Source organism: Phytophthora ramorum (genome assembly GCF_020800215.1).
Source record: "Phytophthora ramorum isolate Pr-102 chromosome Unknown Phyram_PR-102_s0002, whole genome shotgun sequence".
Taxonomy (NCBI): Eukaryota; Oomycota; class Peronosporomycetes; order Peronosporales; family Peronosporaceae; genus Phytophthora; species Phytophthora ramorum.
Genome location: NW_027150648.1, coordinates 1,044,173 through 1,069,361, shown reverse-complemented (window position 1 = coordinate 1,069,361; position 25,189 = coordinate 1,044,173). Strand labels below are relative to the sequence as shown.

General features: G+C 53.8%; 7 protein-coding genes across 7 annotated transcripts; 3 read left to right on the top strand and 4 right to left on the bottom strand.

The window, feature by feature from the left end:
• Window positions 1-2,037: 2,037 nt before the first annotated feature.
• On the top strand, window positions 2,038-3,774 carry KRP23_1776 (Cytochrome b-245 heavy chain; the record flags this gene model as incomplete). The annotated part of the gene is made up of 1 exon (XM_067886430.1): window positions 2,038-3,774. One exon carries the CDS (start codon window positions 2,038-2,040, stop codon window positions 3,772-3,774), a length of 1,737 nt encoding a protein of 578 aa, XP_067749109.1.
• Window positions 3,775-4,331: 557 nt separating this feature from the next.
• KRP23_1775 (Ferric reduction oxidase 7, chloroplastic) lies at window positions 4,332-5,850 on the top strand (the record flags this gene model as incomplete). Its single annotated transcript, XM_067886429.1, has 2 exons — window positions 4,332-5,702; window positions 5,779-5,850. The coding sequence occupies 2 exons, from the start codon at window positions 4,332-4,334 to the stop codon at window positions 5,848-5,850; spliced, it is 1,443 nt and encodes a 480-aa protein (XP_067749108.1).
• A 518-nt stretch (window positions 5,851-6,368) lies between these two features.
• On the bottom strand, window positions 6,369-7,817 carry KRP23_1774 (uncharacterized protein; the record flags this gene model as incomplete). Its single annotated transcript, XM_067886427.1, has 1 exon — window positions 6,369-7,817. The coding sequence occupies one exon, from the start codon at window positions 7,815-7,817 to the stop codon at window positions 6,369-6,371; it is 1,449 nt and encodes a 482-aa protein (XP_067749107.1).
• Window positions 7,818-8,226: 409 nt separating this feature from the next.
• On the top strand, window positions 8,227-8,833 carry KRP23_1773 (uncharacterized protein; the record flags this gene model as incomplete). The annotated part of the gene is made up of 4 exons (XM_067886426.1): window positions 8,227-8,477; window positions 8,567-8,577; window positions 8,633-8,711; window positions 8,788-8,833. 4 exons carry the CDS (start codon window positions 8,227-8,229, stop codon window positions 8,831-8,833), a joined length of 387 nt encoding a protein of 128 aa, XP_067749106.1.
• A 192-nt stretch (window positions 8,834-9,025) lies between these two features.
• On the bottom strand, window positions 9,026-10,987 carry KRP23_1772 (ABC transporter ATP-binding protein/permease wht-1; the record flags this gene model as incomplete). Its single annotated transcript, XM_067886425.1, has 2 exons — window positions 9,026-10,102; window positions 10,550-10,987. The coding sequence occupies 2 exons, from the start codon at window positions 10,985-10,987 to the stop codon at window positions 9,026-9,028; spliced, it is 1,515 nt and encodes a 504-aa protein (XP_067749105.1).
• Window positions 10,988-12,911: 1,924 nt separating this feature from the next.
• KRP23_1771 (Endo-1,4-beta-xylanase 5) lies at window positions 12,912-14,232 on the bottom strand (the record flags this gene model as incomplete). Its single annotated transcript, XM_067886424.1, has 3 exons — window positions 12,912-13,745; window positions 13,817-13,927; window positions 14,002-14,232. 3 exons carry the CDS (start codon window positions 14,230-14,232, stop codon window positions 12,912-12,914), a joined length of 1,176 nt encoding a protein of 391 aa, XP_067749104.1.
• A 1,622-nt stretch (window positions 14,233-15,854) lies between these two features.
• Window positions 15,855-18,086, bottom strand: KRP23_1770 (uncharacterized protein; the record flags this gene model as incomplete). The annotated part of the gene is made up of 1 exon (XM_067886423.1): window positions 15,855-18,086. The coding sequence occupies one exon, from the start codon at window positions 18,084-18,086 to the stop codon at window positions 15,855-15,857; it is 2,232 nt and encodes a 743-aa protein (XP_067749103.1).
• Window positions 18,087-25,189: the final 7,103 nt, after the last annotated feature.

Below are 25,189 nucleotides of genomic sequence, written 5' to 3'. Positions count from 1 at the left end.
GGCATCGTTATGGTAGTCTACCCTAAGTTACTCGCGAGTGCGTACGCTACCATTCGAGTCTTGCGGGATGTCTTGGGGTGTCGGTTACCTATCGAGATTTGGTTCCGACCGGATGAAGTGAAGCTGAACGATGGAATGCTCGCACCACTGCGGCACCTAGCTTCGACAGAGTCCAATATCACGTTCCAAGAGATCAGCGACCCGCAATCGAAACGATTTTTCGCGAAAGTGCACGCCATTTACCACAGTTTCTTCGATCGCGTACTCTTTCTGGATGCCGACAATGTCCCCGTGCGAGATCCTAGTTTCTTGTTTGAGTCTCCTGAGTTTATCAAGACTGGTGCGATTTTCTGGCCTGATTTCTGGCACCCACGCTCCACACTGTTCAACATTCATGCCAAGTCGTTGCTGTGGGAATTGCTAGACATGGAGTCCGTCGACATGTTTGAGCAGGAAAGCGGCCAACTCGTTGTTGATCGCCGACGACATGCGGCTCCGCTGGAGCTCGTGCAGTTTTTCGCCTTTCACCGACCAGACTTTTTCTCCTTGCTGAAGCTTGCGTGGGGAGACAAAGATTTATTCCGTTTCGCGTGGCTAAAGCTTGACGTTCCCTTTTTCATGGTCCAGACGCCGCCCGGCATGGCTGGAATGGTCATCAATGGCTCGGAGTTCTGCGGTATGACAATGGTTCAGCACGACGCGGACGGAGAAGTGCTCTTCTTGCACAGAAATCACCAAAAGCTGACCGGTAGCAGCAAAGCAAAGGCTCAACCAGACAGCTATCCTGACCCAGCAATTTGGACGCACTTGCTGCGTTATCGCAAGGATTCGAATCCAAAAGACTACGCGGTTCAGCCATTCTGGGCGGACTTGAGTTTTCAGAAGAAGCACAGATGCTACGGGCGCCACGATATCCGTCACAGCCCAAAGTTCTATCTCCAGGAAGTTGCCGAACTCGACTTTAGGGGCTTAGAAACAGATTTGCGGCGTTTTGCGCTGGAATCAGTAAGCTTACCCAAATGGATTTGAGAATCGCGTTGCAGATCTCGCTTATTGATACTGTGGAAGGGTTTACAAGTCCGAAATCGTTTCGATCTTGCTTGCCTTGTCAGTGTACGTACGTAGGCCTTCACTGCAAATACTTTTCAGAATGGCATCATGTCTTTCTCCACAGCAGTGGTCTGTCCTACCTGTTTGGCTCAACAGTGGTAAGTTTTCGCACCGCAGCGACGTGCACAGTGCAGGGCCATCTTTCGTTCTCGTTGCTTCCACCCGAGCGTTTGACTCAAGGAGTTGGCCCAGCAGCGAGTTGTCGCACTTCAAGTGCGGCACTTGCGTTGATTAAATAATCGAGAGCAAATCCCAGATGGCGATCGCGGGTTCCAACTCGTCGGACAGCAAAGTGCACGTTCACGTTTGACGATGTATTAATACGGCTGCGCGATGCATTGTTTGACTTCGCTGCGACGACGATTGATGATGCATGGCTTCAGTGGTGGCTCCTTTGGCAACGCTGCAATAATCATCGCTGTTGCTCACGCTGGCAATCGCATCTCCGCCACATACTTCTGATCAGTCCCGTTCGACGCGCTGGAGACCAAGTGTACTCGTTCACCAAGCACCTCCCTCTTCGATCACGAGCTCCTTTGCTTGTTTCGTCTGGTGTATTCCCATGAGCTCTGTACGTTGATCCAGCCGGATCACGAGGAAATCGGCGGGCTTCGAAGGCAATTGGCTGCCATACCACCACCAGCAATGATGATGTACATGTCCGCAGATGGTAGTTGGATATTTCGTCAACGGCGGTGCAGGAGATCGAAAGCAAGATTCGCCGTGTCCAACGTAGCCCATGGACTGTCCGTGAGCGGACGGCGGCGTGTCTCGGATAATATGGCGCTGCTACAGTGTGCACTCGCGGGTCATCATCAGCAGGTCGTTGACAGTGACTAATGTAACCCTCCTTCAGCCGATGCTAGCGGTGGGGGTCACTCATTCTCACAAAGTCTTCGTGCCCGACACATTCGCCTCCGACCCGCGATGACCACACCCGACTCGCCCAAGACGCCCAGGGCCGACTACGCCCCAGTGATGGAGAACGGCAAACTCAAGACTCAGCCGAGCTTTCCGATTCTCGCTGCGAGCGGCAAACAACACTCTCAAGACGCATGGGAGCCGTTGTCTGGCCGATCGGGTGACTACGTCCACGATCTGCAGTCCGCACCGTCGAAAAATTCCAATGTGCCGTCTCCGCTTCGGAAGCTCGCGCGCTCGTGGATGGTGCTGCGTTGGCAGCTAGCGCGCAACTTGTTTGCCGTGCCGCTACCGTTCCTGACTTCCCTGCTCGATGTGAAGCTGGGAGATCTGTTCGTCACGCTCCCGGTGTGCGCCGTCTTCATCGTCATCACGGCCATGCAAGCCATCAGCGACCGAGAAGTGGAGGGCACTGGGGGCCCTCCGACCTACGGCCTGCTGGTCGTGTTCGTGCTGGCAGTCCGCAACAACTCGGTGCTCTTGGCACTCACTGGGATCTCGTACGAGCGCGCGCTGTTCTACCACAAGGTGGCCGTGCTGGTCACGATCGTCCTGTCGGCTCTGCACGGCCTCGCCTACTTGCTCGCGCGCAACAAGGGCGAGTTCTCGGGCCACGAAGATATGGTGTTCACTGGTACAGTCGCCTTTGGAGCCATGGTGCTCATGCTGGTGCTCTCGCTCGGCTTCGTGCGTCGCCGATTCTTCGAGCTCTTCCTGCGCGCGCACTGGGTCCTGTTCATTGTCGTGCTGGTGTTTGCGGTCATGCACGGCGCCTCGACTGCGTTGGTCGGTGTCATCCCGTGGGCTATCGACATGATGTTCCGCCACGCCTACCGTCCGCGCGTGTACGCTCGCGGCTCAATCACCGGTGGAAACAAGACTCGCATCGGTGTCATCGCTCGTGATCAGATCTCGGTCTCAGCACTGCCGGGCAACGTCGTCCAGGTTCAGTTCCCACGCGTCCGCAAGGACACGGGCGAGGAGTTCAAGTACGAGGCTGGTCAGTACGTCTTCCTGTGTGTACCGACGCTTTCAAACCTGCAGTGGCACCCGTTCACGATCTCGTCTTCCCCACATGAGCCCATGGTCACGTTCCACATCAAGGCGCTTGGCGACTGGACCCACAAGCTGCAGTCGCTGGTCAGCACAGCTTCCGAGCCGTTCGATGTGCTAGTCGACGGCCCGTACGGCAGCGTCTCCATCGACGTCGAGAATCCGTCCACGTACTCGCACTTTGTGCTCTTCTCGGGCGGCATCGGCGTCACGCCCATGCGTTCTATTGTCAACTGGCTGCACCACGAAGCTCACCACGAAGGTCGCTCCAGTCTCGAGCGCGTGCACTTTGTCTGGTCTGTGCGCGACCGTGACTTGGTCCAGAGTCTCATCGTGGACGAGGCCCACAACGCTGGAGAGTACAAGGGCGAGAGCTACTTCCCCAACGGCATTGTCAACGACCGCGGCGGAGCGTTCTCGAGCGAGATCTACCTCACTCGCTCGGAACGCGACGTCGAGGCGGCCGAGCTGGACCGCCACCTCCACACTCTCCGCTATGGTGCACGACCTGACATTACCGCAACGTTGCGGACTATCGGCGAGCAGGCCAAACAGAGCGGCAAGAAGCGCGTGGCGGTGCTGGTGTGCGGTCCAACCAACATGGTGGGCGACGTGATCGACAAGAGTCTGGCGCTGTCCTGGGAGATGAAGGTGCGCTTCGACGTGCACAGCGAGGTGTTCGAGTTCTAAGCCAGACTAGCGACTGTACCATTAATCACCCAAATGAACAACCAGATTTTGCATTCTGAATTCACGGCGGACAGCTACAAGTACACGGATACTATAACACTTGTCTTTGCGTAGAAGCTGCTCGAACGCCTGGTGTTACAGATGGCTTCACTCCGGACGCTTTGCCGTGTCGCCACTTGACTACAGAGTCCAGTCACGGCCGCATGAACGTTATTAGTGTTCGTCGGCAAGCCCGGCTCAAGCTCATGACATAGACACTGGGGTCATCGGTTGCGGCATTTATCGCAGACTGCTGCCATCGCCACCTTGAGATTGATTTTCCTGGACAGGCGGCATTGCGTCTGAGCCCAACGCCGACTTGCCATCCAACGCCCCGGGCTCAGTTCCTACAGTAGCAGCAAGTCGTGTCCTACGGCTCCCGATTTTTCGAGATCGTCACACTAGGGAAACAGCTCACGCTGGCGTGCACCTCCAGAACGGGCAACGGCTCCAGTAAACGATGACAAACTAGTGAGTTCATTCTCCAATTCTCTTCGTCGTCCACAACTCAATCGAGCATGGAGCCGATCGCGTCGCCTCACTCGCACTACGTCCCGGTGTTGGAGGCTCGTTCATCGCAGACGCAACCAAATGTCCCGATCCTCTCGTCGGGAGGTCGAAGCTCCTCTACGGACGTGCAGTACACGGAGCCAATGCCCCCTATGCCCGACACCAACTACGTGTCGACGGTGGACCTGCAAAGCACAAGACCCGACAAGTTGTCGGCTTTTCCGGGTCCTCTCGGGAACCTCCTGCGATCGTGGCTGGCACTTCGTTGGCGACTATCTCGCAGCGTGTTTTCGGTTCCCGTGCCGTTTCTGACGTCGCACTTCGACGTCAAAGTGGGGGACCTCGTGCTCACGCTGCCTGTAAGTCTCGTACTCATTGCCGTTACGGCTGTGCAAGCTAAAGACCGAAATGTGGCGGGAACTGGAACCCCACCGACCATCGCCATGCTGCTGGTCTTCGCCTTCGCAGTGAGGAACAATTCCGTGCTGTTGGCACTCACGGGCCTCTCGTTCGAGCGCGCTCTACTGTACCACAAGATCGCGGCAATGGCTACCATCATTTTGACGGCATTGCATGGCTTGGCATACTTGCTCGCTCGAAACCAGGGCGAGGAAGAAGACGAGGGAGACAAGGCGTTCACGGGCATTGTGGCCTTTGGTGCCATGCTGCTGCTCTTCGTCCTGTCGCTGGGCTTCATCCGCCGCACGTTCTTCGAGCTCTTCGTGCGCGTGCACTGGATCCTGTTCATCGTGGTGATCGTGTTCGCCGTCATGCACGGAGCTGCATTGGCGTTGGTGGGTGTCGTGCCGTGGCTACTTGACATGCTGTTCCGACTGGCGTATCGTCCGAGGATCTACGCTAGCGGTTCCCTGTTCAATAAGAAGGTGACTTCAAGTGACCTGCCTGCTAACGTGGTCACGTCCAAGCACATGGGCGTCATCGCTCGTGATCAGATCTCAGTCTCTGCACGGCCGGGCGACATCGTCCAGATCCAGTTCCCACGCGTCCGCAAGGACACGGGCGAGGAGTTCAGGTACGAGGCTGGTCAGTACGCGTTTTTGTGTGTGCCGGCCATCTCGAGTCTGCAGTGGCATCCGTTCACGATCTCTTCCTCGCCGCACGAGTCCATGGTGACGTTCCACATCAAGGCGCTCGGAGACTGGACCCAGAAGCTGCGGGCTATAGTTGCTGGTGATGAGGCGAACAGCTCGTCTCGCGGTGGAACAGCTGCAGCATCTTTCGACGTGCTGGTTGATGGACCATACGGCAGCGTCTCAATTGACATCGAGAGCCCGAACACGTACTCACACTTCGTGCTCTTCTCTGGCGGCATTGGAGTGACTCCCATGCGGTCAATCATGAACTGGTTGCACTATGAGGTGAACAACGAGGGTCGTGCCAGCGTCGAGCGCGTGCACTTCGTCTGGTCTGTTCGTGACCGCGACACCATCGAAGCTCTGGTCGGCGAACAAGCTCGCAAACCCAGCGAGTGCAGCCCAACCTCCTACCTCCCACATGAGCTTTTAGCAGGTCACAGCAATCAAGGCGGGGTTTTCTCGAGCGAGATCTACCTGACACGGGGAGAGCGCGACATCGAAAGCGCCTGGGTGGACCAGCAGCTTGAGAACTGTCTCCGCTACGGTTGCCGCCCCGATATCGCGGCTACGCTCCGCAGTATTGGTGAGCAGGCCAAGCAGAGCGGTAAGGACCGAGTGGCAGTGCTGGTATGCGGACCATCTGCCATGGTGCGCGACGTGATCGTCACGAGCTCGATCCTAACCAAGGAAGTGAAGGTGCACTTTGATGTGCACAGCGAATTGTTCGAGTTTTAAGGTCTGGCCGCAAGGTTAAGAAGTAGCATTTGGATTAGGTATTGTTGAGCTGGAAGACAACGGCGCCTTGGTAATAAATGTATTGGAGATAGAATACATATCTCCGCTCAAATTAGGTAAAAATTCAATCGATGCAGTACACACGAAACACCACGTGGCTGCCCCTACAGCGTCGCTCGTTCCTCGTTCTTTACACACTTGCGATCCCGGCGACTAGATGTCAGCAATGGCCTGATAACCACTCTGGCGCCGGAGGCAGTCGGTAATGATCATTTTCCAGCCAACGGACAGCAGTGCCGTCAGCATCCCACCAGCAACGGAGCCAACGACAAAGACCCACGCAGGTGAAAGGCTATCAACCTCATCCGTTTGCTGCATTTGACTGGTGGCAGCAAGGAACTGCATCTGATCACGCGTCTCAATCAAAGTTGCGCTCTCTCTCAACCGTGCGCTCGTGTCGCCTCGGCTCAATACAACGGAGAGGTGATCACCTTGAGAGAGAGCAGCTTCCACTAGAGATCGCGGTGGAAGATCCTTCGTGCGCATCGCGTTACGGTCATCAAGAAGCGGAACTGTGGAATCCAAGAACCAAATACCGTACGACACCGGAATCAGTCTGCGCGCGTGGGGGTCTGCCCAGTCCAGCATGTCCAAACTCACTCGACGCAGAAGTTGATTCGCTGTAGAGCGGATGTACAGCATCCGTCGCTTGTGGTCCCGCACGATCGACCACTGAGTCGCTTCCCCCATCGGCGGACGAACCACCGTATTCAGTAGATGCAGTGCATCCGACACCACCTTCTGCTCCTCCGTCGCTTCAACGTACGACGCATGCACCGTCGGCGCACTATACCCTTCCCCAATTTTCTTGTTCAGCACCGATAGTCTCACGAATCTCTCGGTAGATCCGTACCCCCCAGGCAGCAAGTCTCCAGTGTTGATGGTCCCCGTCGCGTCACTTAAATGTTTGTTCAGCAATTCCAACTGCTCTTTTAGCGGCGGATCATTTGTCAGCACCCCATTCGGGTTGTCGTGGAAAACGGGTTCCCCATTTAGGAACTCGATCACCAAATTCTTCCCATTCCGGTCGTGAACGCTGACATGTAGGGGTGCCGTCTTGGCCTCTCCATCAGCTGGCGCTGGTACGTGAAGAACTTGCTGCGCCACTTCGCCGTTGATGCCAGCAAGTTGCACTTTTTCAAGACCCTTTTTCACCTCCTCCACCGTGGCGAAGTTGCCCAAAATATAGGAACAAAGGGAAGTGACTACAGGCTTGGAGGTGTTGAAGTTGGTGGACCCATTTCCAGGTTTGGGGTACTGCGAGGACTCCAGATAGAGCCATGCGGCAGAGAGTCCGGCCTCATTGAGGCCGTCAGCTGCCACATTGAGCCCATAAATGTTGGCCGCCACGAAGCCCAATTTCGTTCTCCACTCAAAATCTGGGCAATTGGAGCACCCCGACACCGGGAGCTCCTGGAAATGGGTATTTCTCGGGATCACTTCGAGCGCCGAGTCCAGATCCGCCTGGAAGTCCATGGAGCGGCCACTTACGACGCTGTGAGACGAGGCCGAAGCTGACAGTAGGAAGTCCGAGCATCCGCTGGCCGGAGAGACGAGGTGCAGACCCAGAATCAGGGCCACAAGCAGCGCAAGTGACGGCATATTGGAGCCTTTGGTGTCGAAATGGCTTGGATTGGGTTCTGAGCGCGCTGATTGGTCGAGAACAAAAGTGGCGACATTGTGTGGCTAACGTGAGTTTGGCGTGACCACGTATTTTTGCTTCAACGTGGACAGCCCAATCAAACGCGAAGCTGCACCTGGTAAAAGAGCTTGCAGTGGTCATCCTGATGCGCTTGTTTTCTGATGTTTGGACATGGTGCCGGGGACACAATGCAGGGATACTCTGATTTCGACGTTTACTTAAGGACGTGAAGATTGATCAAAGAACATAGTGATAATGCCTTTGTAGTTTGTATCCCCTCCGCAACTTTAAGCACCTAGCGCGACTAACAGTGCCATGAGGCCAGCGGTAGATGAAATGGCGAGAGTCGAAGAACCAGACGTACCCGCCATGATCGGGGTAGTACTACCAGCACTACCGGAAGTGCTCGCTGAGTCCTCGGAGCTCGAACTGCTGCTCAATTTAGAGCAATCTACGGAAGCCAGCAGCGCAGCGTTCGTTGTGCTGGTCCCGTCTCCAGGGTTGGATACCCCCACGGTCCAACGAAGCGAGATTGCAGTCGTTGTATCCCATTCACAACACGGATCTCCCAGCTCCTCGCCGTTCGTCTGCCCGTCGCCGTCTGAATCAGTTTTGCAAAGGTCGGTAGTCCAAGCTGCTCCCATCGCATTGAAGTCCGTGCCGAAATTGTTCGGCGCTCCACCACCGCTGACGTTAATGTGGCCAATAGCTTTGACCCCCGTAACCTTCGCCCCGTTGGGAACTCTGGTCACAAAAGTTGCATAACCCACGACAGGAGCGACCACCATTGACGAGGAGGCGAGCGAGATTGCCAAAAGGACACTTGTGAACCGCACCATAGTGAGTCTCAACAGGTAGCGTGCAGTTGATGTTGTTTGGCTTAGACTCGATGCGTGGAAATTGGAACTGATAGAGCAGCTCTTCATGTAGGTTTGCTGAGCAGACCACCAGAACGAAAGAAGGAGGCGATAAGTAGCTTCGCAAGCTGTCCGTTTGAAACGAAAACCAATCATGGCCCATGGGATGTGCTTTAAAACTTGCAACCGAAACTTGCATTCTGGTGGTCCTGGCCCATTCCGTTCTTGGGCTGGGGCACTAAATGCGACGAGTGTAACCACGCTAATTGAATGTAGTCAAAATTGGATGTTTTAATTGCTCCGTCCGCACTTTATTTTCGCTTTCCAACGTTGATTGCCAATGCGACGTAGCCTATCACACGAAAACCGACACTCAATGCGAGCAGAAACCACAAATCGGACGCGACGGATCTGTTGGAAATGCCCTTGTTGGCCAGCACGTCGAGGCCTGTTCGGGCCGTGCAAGTCTCACCGACAGCGACATCATCGCAGGAGATTTCATCAACACGTCTCCAGAAAACGCGCATGAGCCCGTAATAACCGTACCGGAAAGGTGTAATGTACTGGACCCAGCGTAGAACCCCAGGAACGTCGCTCGGGTCGATGAAGAGACCACCGAGAAGCAGCAGAGGCATGAGCACGATGTTGCCTGCAAGAGGAGCAATGTCGATTCGCCGACACACACACGAAATACAGTACCCGAACGCTACACAGGAGCTGTGAAGCAGAATCATCACGACTTGCATCTGGATGTACATGCTGAAGTCGTGGCCAATACCGACCAAGAAATACAGCGGAAGTAAGCTGATGATTGGCAGAACGATCTGCTGAGGCAGCTCGCACAGGTTCTTGGCGGCATACCAGGACGCCACGGAATAAATGCCAATATCGTACTCACGATAAACGATAGGGAGTTCCATGGGCACGGACATGATGGCCGGCATGGAGGCTCCATAGACTTGCTCCGTCACAATATAGAAGAATGCTCCGGAGAAATTCGACACGCCTTGCTGGTCCAGTGTCAGCTGGAAGAAGATGATACCAACGAGCAGCGTCGTCACCAAAGTCTGCACGCTTTGGAGTCTCAGCGCTGTTTTGTCGCGTAGCAGCCTCAACGCATTGCGCGTCGCCAGCACGTGGATTTGACCCCACACGGAGGCCCGCGAGTCCTCGAAGTTTAATGTCTCCGTGCTCGAGCTAGCAGGTGATGCAACATTGCCAGAGCTATTGACGTCTTGAGGATTCACAACTTCAATTGCGCTATTGTGCTGATCCTTCCAAGCATGTTTCAAGGCGCGAACCCGCTCAACACCAGCCTCATCCGTGTCAGCGTCCACCACCACGATCTTCTCCATAAAGTAGTCGGCCGGGTTCATAAACGTCGGGCACTCATACCCACATCTTGCAAAATACTCCACCACATTTGCTGCTCGTCCCTGGTAAATCGTCGAACCATCCGCCAGCAACTCCAGTCGATCAAAAAGTGCAAAAACTTCAGACGACGGCTGATGAATCGTAGTAACCACAGTTCGCCCCTCGTTCACAGCAAGTCGTCGCAGTTGCTGCACCACCGACTTGGCCATGAAACTATCCAGCCCCGACGTCGGTTCGTCCGCAAAGAGCACCGACGGGTTCGTCAGCAATTCCGTCGCCAACGCCAACCTCTTCCTCTCCCCACCTGAAATGCCGCGCCGCATCCACCCTCCAATGAGCGTATCCTTGCTCTTGGCCAACCCAAACTCCTCCAACAACGTATCAACTCTTCCCAGGTACTGCTCCCTCGAGAAAGACCCACTCATCCTCAACCTCGCCTGTAAGGCCAAATGTTCCCTCACCGTCAACGTGGCATGGAATAAATCCTCCTGCATCACGTACGCCGCGAATCGTTTCAGCTCTTTGCTCCACGGCGATCCATTGACCGTCACTCGCCCCTGGATTGCAGTGTTGCGACCGCTGACACAGTCGAGGAGCGAGCTTTTACCAGCTCCGGAAGGCCCCATGACGACCAAAAGTTCACCCGGTCGAGCTACGCCGCTCATGGCCTCCAGAATCACTTTCTGCTGCGGTTCCTTGGTCTGGGGATTTTGCATTGGCACTTCCAGTTGCAGTGAGCGCCACTCGAGCGTCAGGCGTGGAGTTTCCGTCTTGTGCGTCGTTTGAGTATCATTTTTGGGAGAACTTTCGTTGTAGGAGCCACTTCGGGGTGTTGACACGCCGATATACGGTTGAGCTGGGGATTCGAGGGTGCTGTTCCGAAGCCGCAGCGACGACATTGGAGGACGTTAAACTTGATCAAGAGTTGGAGGCGACTATCTTGGGGCTTAAAATGCTGGTGGAGGTGGTGGACGATTAACGAACACTGGATGGTGAATTAGACGCAGAGAAGTAAGGAGGCTACAGCTGAAGAGCACGCACCCGGTGGCTGCTGCTGTGCCTTCGAGTCGATGGCGAAGGACGTGCATCGTCAAGTCGCAATGTGGCTTACGTAATCCATTAATCCTCTCTAATTTGATCAAATCATTTCATCGAGTTTGACACTTTGCGCGCATAATTCAAATCTGAACGGTTGCAATTGGCAAAACCTCATCTGTTTCGGGGATTCAGAGGACACGTGGGAGTCGCACGAACTTCAACTCCATGTGCATTCCTGCAAAGATCGTTCTTCGACTCGGATTTTGACTTTCGAGAATCTTTCAACAAGGTGTGGCGGGGCATATTGACATGCTGAATATCCAACGTTGAGGTTCTTGTTGGCAAAACATTGCGGAGTCATGATTGGCACAATTCGAACATCCGCTTTGACGATCATTTCAGTATTTTTTTGCTTTGACTTGCACTCATACCAAGTTGCGAGCTTGTAACTCGTTGCAGTGCCTCCAATTCAAGAAACCCGATCATCTGATCTCGACTCGAGAATCTCGAGAGAAGCGCGAGGTCGGTTGCTAATACGCGTGTTCCACTGGATGCACCCTCGAATTGCTCGAAGATGGCTGGAGCATCTAGCCTACGGTGCTTGATACTAACTTCTTCTGCTTGAATTTAAATGGGAAGGCTTTGAGTGCCTCACGCTGTGCTTTTGCTCGTCGAGGCGAAGTGGCTGGAGTTTTAACTGGGACTCATGTCGAACCAGCTCTAGACGTTCAGCTTCAAGCTCACGCATCTTTCGTACAACAATTCGGTTGCGCCACCCTCCATCTTTCGGGGTGGAAGGTTCCGAATGTCTCCTGCAGACGTCGAGCATTTTTTTTACTCCAACTGATCGAAAAATTGCTCTCGTTCTCGCCTCTAGATCGATTAGCGTGTCCCTGACTTCTTCTTCGCTAGACTGGCGTTAAGACTTGCAGTGGTTTGCCTGCATACGTTGCATCGTACGCGCATGACACCGTCTTGAAACACTAGGGAGAACAAATCCGAGCAAGAAATTCTGTCAATATTGGATTGAAACCTCACGGCGGCAAGTTTGATACATTGAGCTTCGTGCTCGTGTTCTTCGCTTTAATGTCCAGAACTCGCTCAGCGAGGTTGTTAATTCATATCTATCGTCTGCAGCAGCACACAAGGCTCACGAGTTTCTGAAACACTGACAATTGGCCAGTGTCTGCGTCATCTGTTCGAGGATGGGCGTGCCGAGCGCCGTTCACGTAGTTACCCGTAGACTCTGGCGTCGGTTCCCATTGCAACGTGTCCTGGGAGTATTGCTTCGCACCGGTACCCAGCATTGGTAAGCTCGGCTGGGTGTTAAGTTGTCTGGTCGATCCTGACTGCTTGAAGTGCTCCATTACAGGAGCCCGATCAAACTCCGGTGTGCTGGGTGAGTCGAGCGTGGTGGTCGTCATAGCGAGTTGCGTGAGATGGCAAGTGCTGGGCGCGATGGCGATGTGAGAATGACGGAGCAAGCAGGCAACTCCCAATGATTGTTGTCCCGTTTCGCCCAAATGATTATGCTTTGCGGAAAAATCCATCGTCCCCAGCTCACAGCAACATTATGATAGAAAGGGAACGATTCAGCTATCTGTTGCTATGCCAGGTGAATGCACTAAACAGCGGACAGCAACTTGGTTTGTATTACGCTACAATTCATGACAACAGAATGACATACCAATCAATCGGTGGTTGTTCCTTCACGAGGAGGTTTGTTGACTTGAGCGCACAGACATCTCAGTTTTGGTTGTTACTGCCGCTCGAAGGTGCTATCGTTTACGGAGTGTTAGCATTGGTCGTGCCGAAGCCCCAGCTGTGGGTGTTTGTGCCGCTTGTAGGAGTCGGAGTTGGTGAGGTGCTGTTTGTCTCACTACTCGACGTTTTCGAGCCGGAGCTGGAGCCACCCCAGCCAGCCACAATTCCATCATACAGCGACTTACGCACCAGAGCCGAGTTCGCCCCGCCAGGCTGGTACCACGGCAGCGGAGCCTTCGTGCTGAGCCACGAATAGTTGTCGTCGTAGCCCCAGATCGTGACGCCCACGCACTTCTTCACCTGCTTGCAAGCCGCAACCGTGTTCTTGTACACGTCGCTCTGCTGTGCTTGCTCCTCTGCAGATGGCGCGGACGAGCTCGCAGTGACGTCGACTTCAGTGAGAGCAACATCCAATCCGAGAGCAGTGAAGCGCTCGAAGTTGGCAACTTGGTCGGCGCTCGAAGCCGTGTCAGCATAGCCAAAGTGGGATTGAAACCCAACACCGTCGACGGTGATGCCATCGTCCAGCAGGCCCTTGATCATTTTGAACACGGCAGTCGACTTGGCGTTGATAGTGTTGGTGTTGTAGTCGTTGTAGTACAACTTGGTCTTGAGCCCGAGCGACTTTTTGACGGAGTTGGCGGTCTTGAAAGCGGTGGATAGGAAATCCATTCCCGTCGTCGTGTACCAGAACGAGTCGCGCATCTGCGCGTTGTCTCCCATGACCTCGTTGGCCACATCCCACGCGTAGCACGAGTCTCCAAAGTGGGTCATGACCTTCGTAATGTGGTTTTCCAACGCACTTAGCATCTTCTCCTTGCTGAGGCTCTGGATCCATTGAGGAGTTTGGGAATGCTAGATACAAGAACAAAATAAAGAGTGAGCTGACCCAACATCCACATATGAATGGAGAAGGAAAAACATACCCAGGTTAGCGTGTGGCAGCGGACTTTGGCGCCCATTTCCTTGGCAAGAGCAACGACGGCGTCTCCAGAGTCGAACGAGAACACGTTTTGCGTTTTTTCGGTGGCATCCCACTACGAGTAATGCAGAACATCCATGTACGACGTTACAACACGATGCCGCCACACGGAATACTGTCGTTGCGTACCTTCATGGAGTTACCAGGGGTGAGCATGCCAAAGTCATGGGCATTTTTGAGAACTTTGAGTGCGGCCGAATCTTTCATATCCTGGTCCACCGCTGTCCCCATGTACTTGCCTGCAGCCTTGGCGAGGTCGTTCAAACCATTGGAGCCCGAGTAGGTAGATTTGACGATGGAATCACCTCTCGCCGCAGCAAGCGAGCTGATGCCTAGAACGATAGCAAACGCGCGGTTCATTGTCACTGTCGAGGTGTGAGTCTGGCGGCGAAACGAGAAGTGCGTCAAGTTTCGCCTTTGAAATCGCTCGGTTCTAGACATGATGATCATGATTGGGATTGGGCCTAGCAATCCTGAGATCGGACACCTGTCAGTCGCTCCTCTACTGTCCGGGTGTTGACCCAAGAGTCTTGATGCCCAAGACTCAAAGGAAAGTGCTGTTCGTACCTCACGATCTCATTACGGTGCTTGTAGTTCTGAGGGTCTCGTCTCAGTCGCATGATTGGAACTTCGCCAGGAATTCACCCTAGCAGCGCTGGGGATTCTTAGTCCTGTAGTGCTCGGTATTAAAATCCAAACTCAAATTGACCTCCTCTACGATGATGCCGACCATAGAGGCTTGTGTTTCCTCCTTTCTCTCCTGAAGTGTTCGATTCCTTTGACTTGTTTGGGATTTCCGATTGTATTGTGAGGTTTTCATTCAAAGTTTGAGGATTTTTACGCTCTTCCGCAATATACATTTATACACAGTTGTGCATCTCGCTTTACGCCAAATCGTGTCACCGTTGCAGGAATGAGAGTCGGACACGGGGCGTACCGTATCGGTAAGTTAGAGCTTCGTCGATGTTCTCATGGCTCACGAGTCGAGGTGGAAGACCTCACATTTCCTGTTTACGACCTTTTGTGATGGCAAAGATTACGGTACAGTCGTCCTTGTTGTGTTGCACAGGAAACAGATGTGTAGTTTTCATTCAAAAGTAAGACTCTTACTCCTCGAATCTTCGTTGCCACAAGAAAATCACCATACGTATAAGCTACTCTTTGACTTTTCTTTGCCTCAAGCTGCTGTGGCTCCGACGAAACCACTCACAAAAGCAACGTCGAGACTCGTCTCGCGTCCAGTTGGTTAACACATTGTGGAGTTGTCGCTGTGCTTGCCCAAGAAATGGCCTTCAGTCGATAAGTACATGCATACAAGGAAAGCGTTCCCATTTGACACGCGCAACAAAACTCGACGCATAGCCAAGCTCCATTATCCTAGAAGAACGATACGTCGTGCTGGTAAATTCAGTCAGGTAGCATCAAGCAAACGCGCTAGCAGTTGGCCGAATGCATTTTCCGACAAGAGCTCACCGGCAGATAATGCAGCTAATGATTTGCAATTGCAAGCCTTTTCAAGTAACAGAGGCCGGATGTCCTCGTTGTCAGAATAATATAATTCACATTTACGCTGGAGCTGCTTAAGCACGAATCGTTTTTTTTTTCCTGAGTGCATGAACTTTGAATCGATGAGAGTTTACCAGGGTGTGTTCATACCGCCGTTGCCACATGCGGGGATGGGGTGAAATCTTCGTTTATAATATATGAAGTGATAAGAGAGCCGCTTGCAGAGCTCTATCAACAATTTTGCGTAAATGTGAAGGAAAATAAAGCACCTTGTACAGGAGCCAGCACCAACATTCACCACTCAACAGCGAACCTGGTGACGTTTTGAAGCTATTTGCTTCCAAGCTCCAACACTGTCTTTACTTCCCTCTTGCCACGAAACGTGGTTGTTCTAACTAACACGGACACAACATCAGTACAAAACTATCAGTACAAAACTATATATTAACAAAAGAGGCAGTATTTCTTGTAAGCCGCTAGCTGCACTTGACAGCGAGCAAACAATTATCGTCCCAACGCTTCTTGTAGTATGCAGTGATGCGACGGCCGTCATCTCGGAGGGTTTTCCATTCAGCCTGCTCTTCTGGCGTGAGTCCTTGAAACAGGTCCTTCCTCATGTGATAATCGCTTTCAATATCGTGCAGCATGACCGCCTCAGACACATCGTCGTAGCGGAGACGCTGGTGGCCACGTACAATCGACATTTTGCGAATCGGGTCGTTGCTGAAGATTGAGCGCTCACCGAAGGGATTTTTACGCTTCAAGGAGCGCCCAATACCGTTCTGCAAAAATCCCTTCTCGGGTAGCCCAATGATATCGGCGAGCGTGTTTAGAAGATCATACTGCTCGGCCGCATCGTCAATCACAAGCCCCACAGCATCTCCCAGTCGCCCCTCGGCAACGATGGCGGCTGGAACACGCGTCACCGATTCTTCATGCGCGTTGGAAACGTCAGCTTCGGGCGCCTGGCCGTGGTCGCCCACAATCACCACCACGGTATCGTTTAGAACGCCCTCCTTGCTCATGCGGTCCATGAATTTCCCCAGCTCCATGTCGGTAAAATACCGCAACTCCATATACCGTTTGATCATCTCTTCATGCTTCTCACCTTCGTACATCGGAGAGAAGTCGGGCTTTTTGGACTCGGTGTACCATCTCGGCACGGAATCGTACGGCTCATGACTCGAGATGGTATAGTGCGTGAGGAACAGCGGCTTCTTCTTCTCGCCGTCGGCCATTCGCTCTCGCTGCTGGGTGATCTTCTTGACGAGCAAGTCTCCTAGAATCTGAAAGCTCAGGTCGTCGTGAACACCCCAATTCAACCCTCTATGCTCGTCGCCATCCCACTCGTCCCGCATGATGCCCATATCTCTTTGAGCTAGTTTTTTTATGCTCTTGTCATCCCAGACCACGTCGAACCCGTGCGTTGGGAGGAACACATCCCAGTTGTCTAATGTAACAGAAGACCCCGTCGTGAAGAAAGTTCGGTACCCTTTGTCCTTGAAGAGCTGGGGCAAGCCAGACAGCTTCGTATTCCTTTTGCCACCTGTAATTCCAGTGTCCACGTTGCTGTTGTACGGGACTTGACCGAAAAGTAAGCTCTCGAGTGACCGACTCGTAGGAATGCTCGACCAAATGTTGCGCAGCGCTACCCCACGCTTTGCCCAGCGGTCAAAATTCGGTGTAATGGTCATATTCGTACCCTTGAACAAGTTGGATGGGTCCTCATCTCCGACAAGGTACCGTGAATCTCGATACCGAAAAGACTCCACTCCGATGACTAGGACGTTGGGCGGGTTGTCGCTATCAATTGTGACGTTGAAAGCGAGATCTCCCTGAAAGCCTGTGGTGCGTCGGTAAAGAGTGTTATCCGAAAAACGGTCATATTGCTCCCTTTCGTCGATATACTTCACCGCCTCCAGTCTGGTGCCGATTCCATTCATCTCTATGGGGTCAGGCTGGAACGCGTGCCCAAATAACTCATTCAGTGTCGCGTTCAGTGCCGAGTATGCGACCAAAGGCGAGCAAGCACTCCGAAGTGCCACTGCTGTTGCGGGAACAAACACTATACCCATCAACACGATCGCTACTCGTAGTATCCGGTAGTAGGTTAGCTGCGTATCTGTGCGCCTTCCACTCAGGGGCGAGAGCTTGTCCAATTCTTCATCATTAGTCGAGCTGTCGGTGCCTTCCTCAAGTTCCACCTTCGTATATTTCACACCATTTGCGGTTTTTGTCGACGACACGAGGTGCGTTGGGTTCCATAGCGTTAGATCCGCCCAGCTAGCACATGTACGCACGAGGGCAAAGATCATCGCAGCAGTCATCATGGCCGCTGCAGTCACGTAGGAATTCCAAATCTCTTCGTTCGATATCGGGGCGTCCTTCAGGTGCTTCCTCTCTCGTATCAAAGTAGCCAAAAGTCCAAACGTGAACCTCATATCTCGAGAAACCACCAGCAACATGTCCATCGTAAAAGGCGCCATCACAGCGAGGAACAGCATCAACGAAGCACCAAACGTTGCGATATTTCCAACAAGTTTAGCGTGCGCTCCGATCCTTTGCTCGCACCTTTCTCTGACCTTGAGCTTATCAAACATCCATAACGCAATCGCCAGGTACGTCGTACACACGAAATCCTCCAAGAAGCCAAGACTCAAAACTGCTGCCTTGACGCCCGGCGTGTAGTCGCCCGGAGTCCCATACATTATCACTAGTGCTTTCAGTGCTAGACACCGACACACGGAGAAGCAGAACTGCACGAACGCGTAGACGAAAAGCCATCCCAGCCACGGAAAAGTCAACAGATCTGCGAAACGCCGCCTCTGAGGACGAGCGACTTTTATCTGATTCTCGAGAAGGGCAGCGGCGTTGAGCCGGCGAGGGTCAGGGAAGCGACAGCGCGGGGAGTGGTGGTCACTCGTCTGGAGTCGAAGCGAGCTGTGAGGGTACATCGTGCAATGTTTGACTGGGGGCACTCGCTCGCTCCCGAGCTGGCCAGAGAGAAACTGCGGCCACGATTGTCGTCGGTGTAGGAAGATTGCCTGAGTGGTGGGCTACGTGGTACGGTCGGTGATTTTTCTGTTAGAACTGGCCATCGTCGTATTGTGTGGGTACACATCGTGCCTAGTATCCGACAGGATGTTTATGGAGGTCGCAAGGCGTCGACTAATCATGTCCAGAATCGTAACCTGACACACAGTGAAGTACAGAGATCTCTGTTAATAAGCAGAGATATGGCACCGAATCGATTTCGGAGGGATTAGAGATATGCAAGACCATCTTAACTGTCTTATTTTGCATCACCGATCAGAAATATAGGGATATTCAAATTGACGGCGCGCGCTTATTGAGAGGGGTCTCTGTACTACGTGTAGTACATATTTTGTTACCCCCGACTATTTTACAGGGTATAAGTTGTATGCCCCCTTGTTGCAGTGTTGGCAGTAGAGACTTAATATTTCGGCCAATCGATGACCGAAACGTGATTTTGATGAGTGATTTAGGCCATACGGCCATGGCCGAGTCGGGCCGGATTTGACCAAATGCATCTTAGCCTCACACTGTAAAACTTCGCTTCACAAAGGAGTAAAAGATGACACCAGGTCGCCCGCAAGCCCAAGAGGCTAGACATTTCAAGCTATTGCCAGAGTTGGGGAAGGCTGGAGGAGGCTATGGCTACCGCTAGTGTAGGTTCTGCAGGGCTGCGCACGACAAGGACTTGGCCACCACCCCGCCCAAAGTAATCATCGGCAGAGCACGCAGTTACGCGAGCCACTTCACCAACTGCGCTCATTACCAGGCGGAACAAGCTCCACCAGCATCGCCACGACTGATTACAACGTTGGTAGTAGCACGTAAGCCAAGTCCTGTGCTATCCTTTGAGGCAACTCCAAGAGCAACGTCACAATCAATTGTATCGAGGACAAGATCTCAGTAAGCAACCGTACTACTTCCTCGCCCCAGTACTCTGATGTGAAAGCTGAGTTGTACGCAATGGCGGCCGATACAGTCAGTAAATAGGCTGAGACGGGAACGCTGCAGTCACACGTTGTAGGAGACGTGCTATGTAACCAAAAACGGCCCGACCTGGCCCCCGCAATCTACATCACGCCAACCCATATATCACTAACGACGGCAGGAGTGAAACGATTGAGCAGTTTATGGAGAACAGGTAGAGAGCTCATATGCCACGCAGGGTGCCCGGACAACCTTCATCATGCGTCGAATACCACAAAACAATGGATCAAAGCAGCAGCTAGCGCTGTGGAAACTACACTGAGTTGGGCTAGCAGGAAGGTTGTAATTTCGCGCGATGGCATACGGGAATACGCTCGTAGCAATATGCACACAGCAGAAGAATTAATATCAGGGGACAATCACACCAACAGGTTACCTTATGCCTCGCTGAAAGGGTTGCATATTTGGACTCCAGCAGGAACATGGACTACTTTGGGAGAGGCTATTGGGAGGAAGTACAACTCGCAAGATATGGTAAAATACATTGTAAGCTGGACGAGAACATCATCGAGACAGTTAATTTTTTAAGCAACGAAGAAAGTCAAAAATTCGCTGGACGAACTTAGACTGGAAAAGATTGCTATGCTGTTAGTGTCAAAATTTCCGAGAATCGCTTTACGAGAACAACACAAGTGAGACCGTCGGCTACACGCCATCCCAACATACCACCCAGCCATCATCACAACGCGCAAAACGGATAAGACAGAGTGCATTATTTCAACGAGTATACTAGGTCCCCCAATCATACGTCCTGTCAATGGCATGCTACACCTTTTCAAACGCATCTTGACCCGGAAATCACAATCAAAGCCGTGCACTCGCACCACGCCATGAGAAGACTAGTGTGTCTTTGGGCGGGCTGAAGACGCTGGACACGCAAAAGAAGGGGGTATAAAGAGCGGTTGCAGCGGCAATGATAAGGAAAGGCATGGAGCAGAGGGATAAGCGAACATCAAAATGGACTGAACAGAGCATTAAGGCGGCTGAGGGGACGGAGCAAGAATGGAAACGCATCAGACGCGTTATTGTGATGAGCCCGTGGGGCGAACAACTACTGCTTCGTATAAAATTACAGGCTTTTTTGCTATACGGCGTTGCTGGTGTATCGTGCGGTTCTCTGCCGAGCCGCTTGCTCTCTGCTGAGCAAGTTCCAAACTGTCTTTGCTTTTTATGGTTTGTCTTTCTTTTTCTAGCTACCTCTCCTACGGGAAAGCTGCAGATCTGAATCGGCCGTCTGGACCTCTAGGCGATCACAGTTGCGAACCTGGACCTCCAGCTGTCGGGTGCTAGATGCAGGCACCCGGACAGATCACTTCCCCCTCCAATCTGAGAAGGATACTGCGGGTGAGCGACCGGACGTGTGCGAACGGCACGACGGTGGGGCAGGCGTCGAGTAGCTGGCACCCGACGCTGACGGTCAGTTGATTCCAATGCCGTAACGAGGCGCGCCAGCTGCGGGTCCCCCGGCGACGCTGTGACGAACGCTTCAAACAATCACCTCGGCCGGTTCCCAGGACGCTTCAATTTCGTCAAGCCCGAACCACTTCACAAGAATTTCCCACCGATGAGTGTCAGGGCTGAGGCGACACGCCTGGAGCGCCTCAACGAGCTGCCCTCCTTCACCGAAGATGGCCTGCTCCTGCAGCTCCTCAACGCTGCCGCGAGCGGCGTCGCGGTACAGCTGCAACCCCGATGCATGGCGGATAGAAACCTCGAAAGGGGCTACGATATCTTGAACCTCGAAAGTATAGTCGTTCAAGGCGCGCACCAGCTTCTTGGGTCCACGCCAAACCAACGCGAGCTTGTGGCCGCTCCGGCCAGTTGCTGTTGCCGCCAGAACGAAATCACCTTCACTGAATTTGTGCAATTTGACACCTTGGCGGCGTTCGTGTCGCGCACGTGCCGCCCGGCGACGCTTATCGCTGGCGTCAACCATTTCTGCGTGCATCCCATCCAGGGCGGCTCGAACCTTCGACAGATGAGCTAGAATCTCCTGGTTCACCCACTGCACGGTCGTGTCTGCGGGATCACGCGGGTGAAGAATATGTTGCAGCTGTGCGCCACCCGGTAACGCTGTAAACGCTGTAAGCGGTGACTTGCCACCAAGTCGATCGTCTGGCATTCCGTTCAAAGCGGACTGCACCACGGGCAGTACCGCAGGCCAGTCCCTGACAGGTAGCTTTCGCTCTCTCAACAAGGCCTTGATGCTCTTCAAAACTTCACGGTTCACGACCTCTACAGTCCCGTTTGCCCATGGGGTATACGAGGTCGTGAAGTGATTGTGGGCGCCTAACGCACGCTGCAGGCTCTCCACAACTTGGTTGCGGAAGTGGGCCCCCTGGTCCGAGACCCACTGTCGAACGACGCCGAACCTTTTGAACCAATCTTGTAGTCCGTGATACGCGTTGTCCGAGTTCGCTTGAAGGCACGCTATCAACTCAACATAGCCGCTCATCACGTCCTTCAGTACGAGAATGCACTTAACGGCGCCTTCACCTTCAACCATGGTCAGGTAGTCGAAGTGCAGGACTTCGTTCGGCTTCGTCGCCTTCAACGTCTCACCAAACGGGCGCGGAATGCGTCCGCTAGCCGTAGCCATGCAGTGCAGACAGCCTGCTACAAACTCGGCGACGTCCTTCGCCATGGTGCGCCAGTAAAACACGGTCTCTAACGCTTGCGTTGTGGCTCGAGAACCTCGATGGCCACTGGCCCCAGCGTGGGCTACCACACAGAGTCGCTGCTGCATGTCGACAGCATCCCCTGGGATCCACACCTGACCAGCAGCAGTTAGTAGAAGCTGGCGCTGCTCACTCCATTGAGCGCCTTGCAAATCAGAGTTGTCGTCACGGGCCACTTGCTGGAGCGCACGAATCTCAGTCTCCGCAGGCCAAACAAACTCGGGGTCTTCTAAAGGTGAGACGCGCTGCACTACCGCAAGCCGGGCGACTCGTCTTGAAGTACGTTCCTGCTTCAGTGCAGGCCCAGCTCCCCAGCGGCACAACAGATCTCCCCATGCGTTGATTTTTTCAGGCACGTGCTTTATCACATACCGAAACGCGAGGAGGGACATAGCCCAGCGTTGCAGCTTATCGGCCTGGTATCGTGCCATGGCGCTGTCTGTCGCAAAGGGGTCGAAGATGTAGACCAGATTCCGATGATCAGTGAACAGTCGGAACCCCTTTGGCCTCAGCAGCAAGTATTCTAGCCGGCGGGTCGACTCAATGATGGCGAAGGCATCCTTTTCAATGGTGGGCCACCTCACCGCTGCTCCAACGAATCTCCCGCTCAGGAACGCAAGCGGCCGATGATGCTGCTCTTCCAGCGGCAGCTGGACCTCGTTCGACTCCAGCTGGGTGACCACTGCGCCCCAGAAGTCCGGACAGGCATCGGAGTATAAACAGACCTCGCTCGATGGACTTGGGTGGGCTAAGGGCACCATGCGCAGCAGCGCCTGACGAACGTTCTCGAATCCAGCAGTCTCCTGTGCACCCCAAGCCACGTCTACGAGATTGACCTTAGCCAGCATTTTCTTCTTCCTTGATCCGCTGACCTTGGCTGCACGCTCGAGGGTGTCATACAGGACCGCCGATATGCGAGTGTATTCCGGGATACTCTGCTGCATCTAGTTGGCGCCACAAAGGAATTGCTGCAAGTCCGCTCCAGTCTGTGGCAACTGCATGTCCACTAGACTTTGTACCCGTTCTGGGCAGTGCTTAACCCCTTGCGCCGAAATAATGCGCCCACTCCACTTGACCTCAGTGGCGAAGAACGCGCACTTCTTTGCGTGAAGCTTTAGGCCGTACGACTCGCAACGTGCCAGGACCTTATCAAGTAGGACCAACAATGCGTCTTCACTTTCAGCGTAGCCGAGGATGTTGTCGACCCAGGCCAGTATGCCATCACCAAGCAGATCTCCAAAGATTCCCTCCACTACCCCCTGACAATAGGCAACCGCATCTGTTGCCCCCATGGGCACACGAGTCGGAGTGTAGATGCCGCGATGCGTCACGAATGAATACAGCACTTGCGAGTCGGGGTGTAAAGGCAGTTGCCAAAAGCCCCTGAACCAGTCGAGAACGAAGTACACCCGGGCTCCCTCAAGCTCTCCCAGGACCACAACCAGGACGGGTATCGGCCACGGCATCGGATCGGTACGTTCGTTAACACTTCTGGTGTCGATGGTCATTCTCGGATCCGCCGTGGGGTCAGTTTCTTGCTCTCGCTTGCGAACAATTCTCGGCGCTGATGCCCACCTGCTTCTGTGATTCTTGAACACGAGCCCGTGCGCAAGCAGCGCTGCAGTATGGCGGTCTAAGAAATCGGTCGTTCGGAGAATAACGGCGAGGCTGCGCTCTCACTGGACGCACACCGGCCTTTAGACGCACTTGCATAGGCTCAACGCGAACGGGAGGGTCGTTTCCAAATTCAACGCGAAAACAGTCGACCCTCACACGCAGGATGGCGCGCAGTTTGGCGCAACCATCGAGAGTTAAGTCCATTTTCTCGGCCACCTCAACCTTTTTCTCCAAGAACCGGATCGCGTCGTTCAGTGACGTCGGGCGCATGCTTAGCAGCGCCGTTCTCATTTTATGTCGTTCAACAGTGTCCGCGTCGGCTTCCACTTCAGGTGGATCACGCGTAACAGCTTAAAGTCGGCGTTTCTCCTCTGTTGTCACTTTCCAACTCGGTCGGCGAAAGCTCCCACTCTGAGTTCACCTCTCTTGCCTTTACCAACAGCTTATCTGTCGAGTAACCTAGGATGTGCATGATAGGCCGACCTACCGTCAGATCCTTTGAGTCATTCTCCTCTTCAACGTAACACGTCAAATTGCGCAACATCAATGGCCCGGCGGAGGCGGTGATCACAACATCCCCGAACGTCGCCTGGCGGCTCACATTAATACTCTGTCCGCCAACGGGATTCAGCTGCACTTCGTCGACAGAGCGGACAGATACCGATTTGCCCGCTTGTTCGAGGGCATCAAGCACACCTCGACCCACCAGAGATGTATCCGCCCCGGAGTCCAAGAGGATTGCAACAACTGCAACACCATCTCAACTGTTCCATGATCCACATTAACACCATTCGCCTTAGGAGAATGCCCATCGGCGTCAACGACATCGAACATACAAATGCCCATGTTTCGTGCAGCGTCCCGCTGTTCGCGCCTTGCCTTCAGCAGATGCGCAGCTTCACCGGGCTGGCTCCTCGGACAGCCACGCACTTGGTGGTCAGCCGAGTTACACTTCAGACAAGTTCCTCGTGTGGGTCTCGGGTCGTTGCCCGCTGCTACAGGAGCCACGGGGGGGGGGGGGGGGGGTCCTGACCCAACTCCATCTTGGTGATTGCGACCTTCGCGGCCACCATCAGGCCGATTGTGTCCGCTCTGACCTCCACGCCCGCCTCGGCCAGCGCCAGCACTTCGTCCACCCTGATGACCCCGACCGGAGCCACGAGGTTGCTGTGTTTGCGACGTCGGGTCCGGTGATGACGCGGTTTGGGCAGCGCGCTCCCAAGTCATAAACTCCCGCACGAGCAGCGTCACCCAGGAGCAGAATGGTACCACTTCATTCTTGTACCTTTTGTTCTCTTGGAGCATCAGCTTGGTCATAATTACCGACTTGAAGCTCGGCGGCGCCAGCGCGTTCGCCAAGTACTTCACGATACGACGCTGCTCATGCTCAAAGGCCACTTCAGTCAAGTTAAACTGGTACAGGATCGTCTCCAGGTCCGCCTGGAGGCTCATCATTTTGCTCTCCGGCTCGGGCCACGTAGTCTTCATGCGAAGCT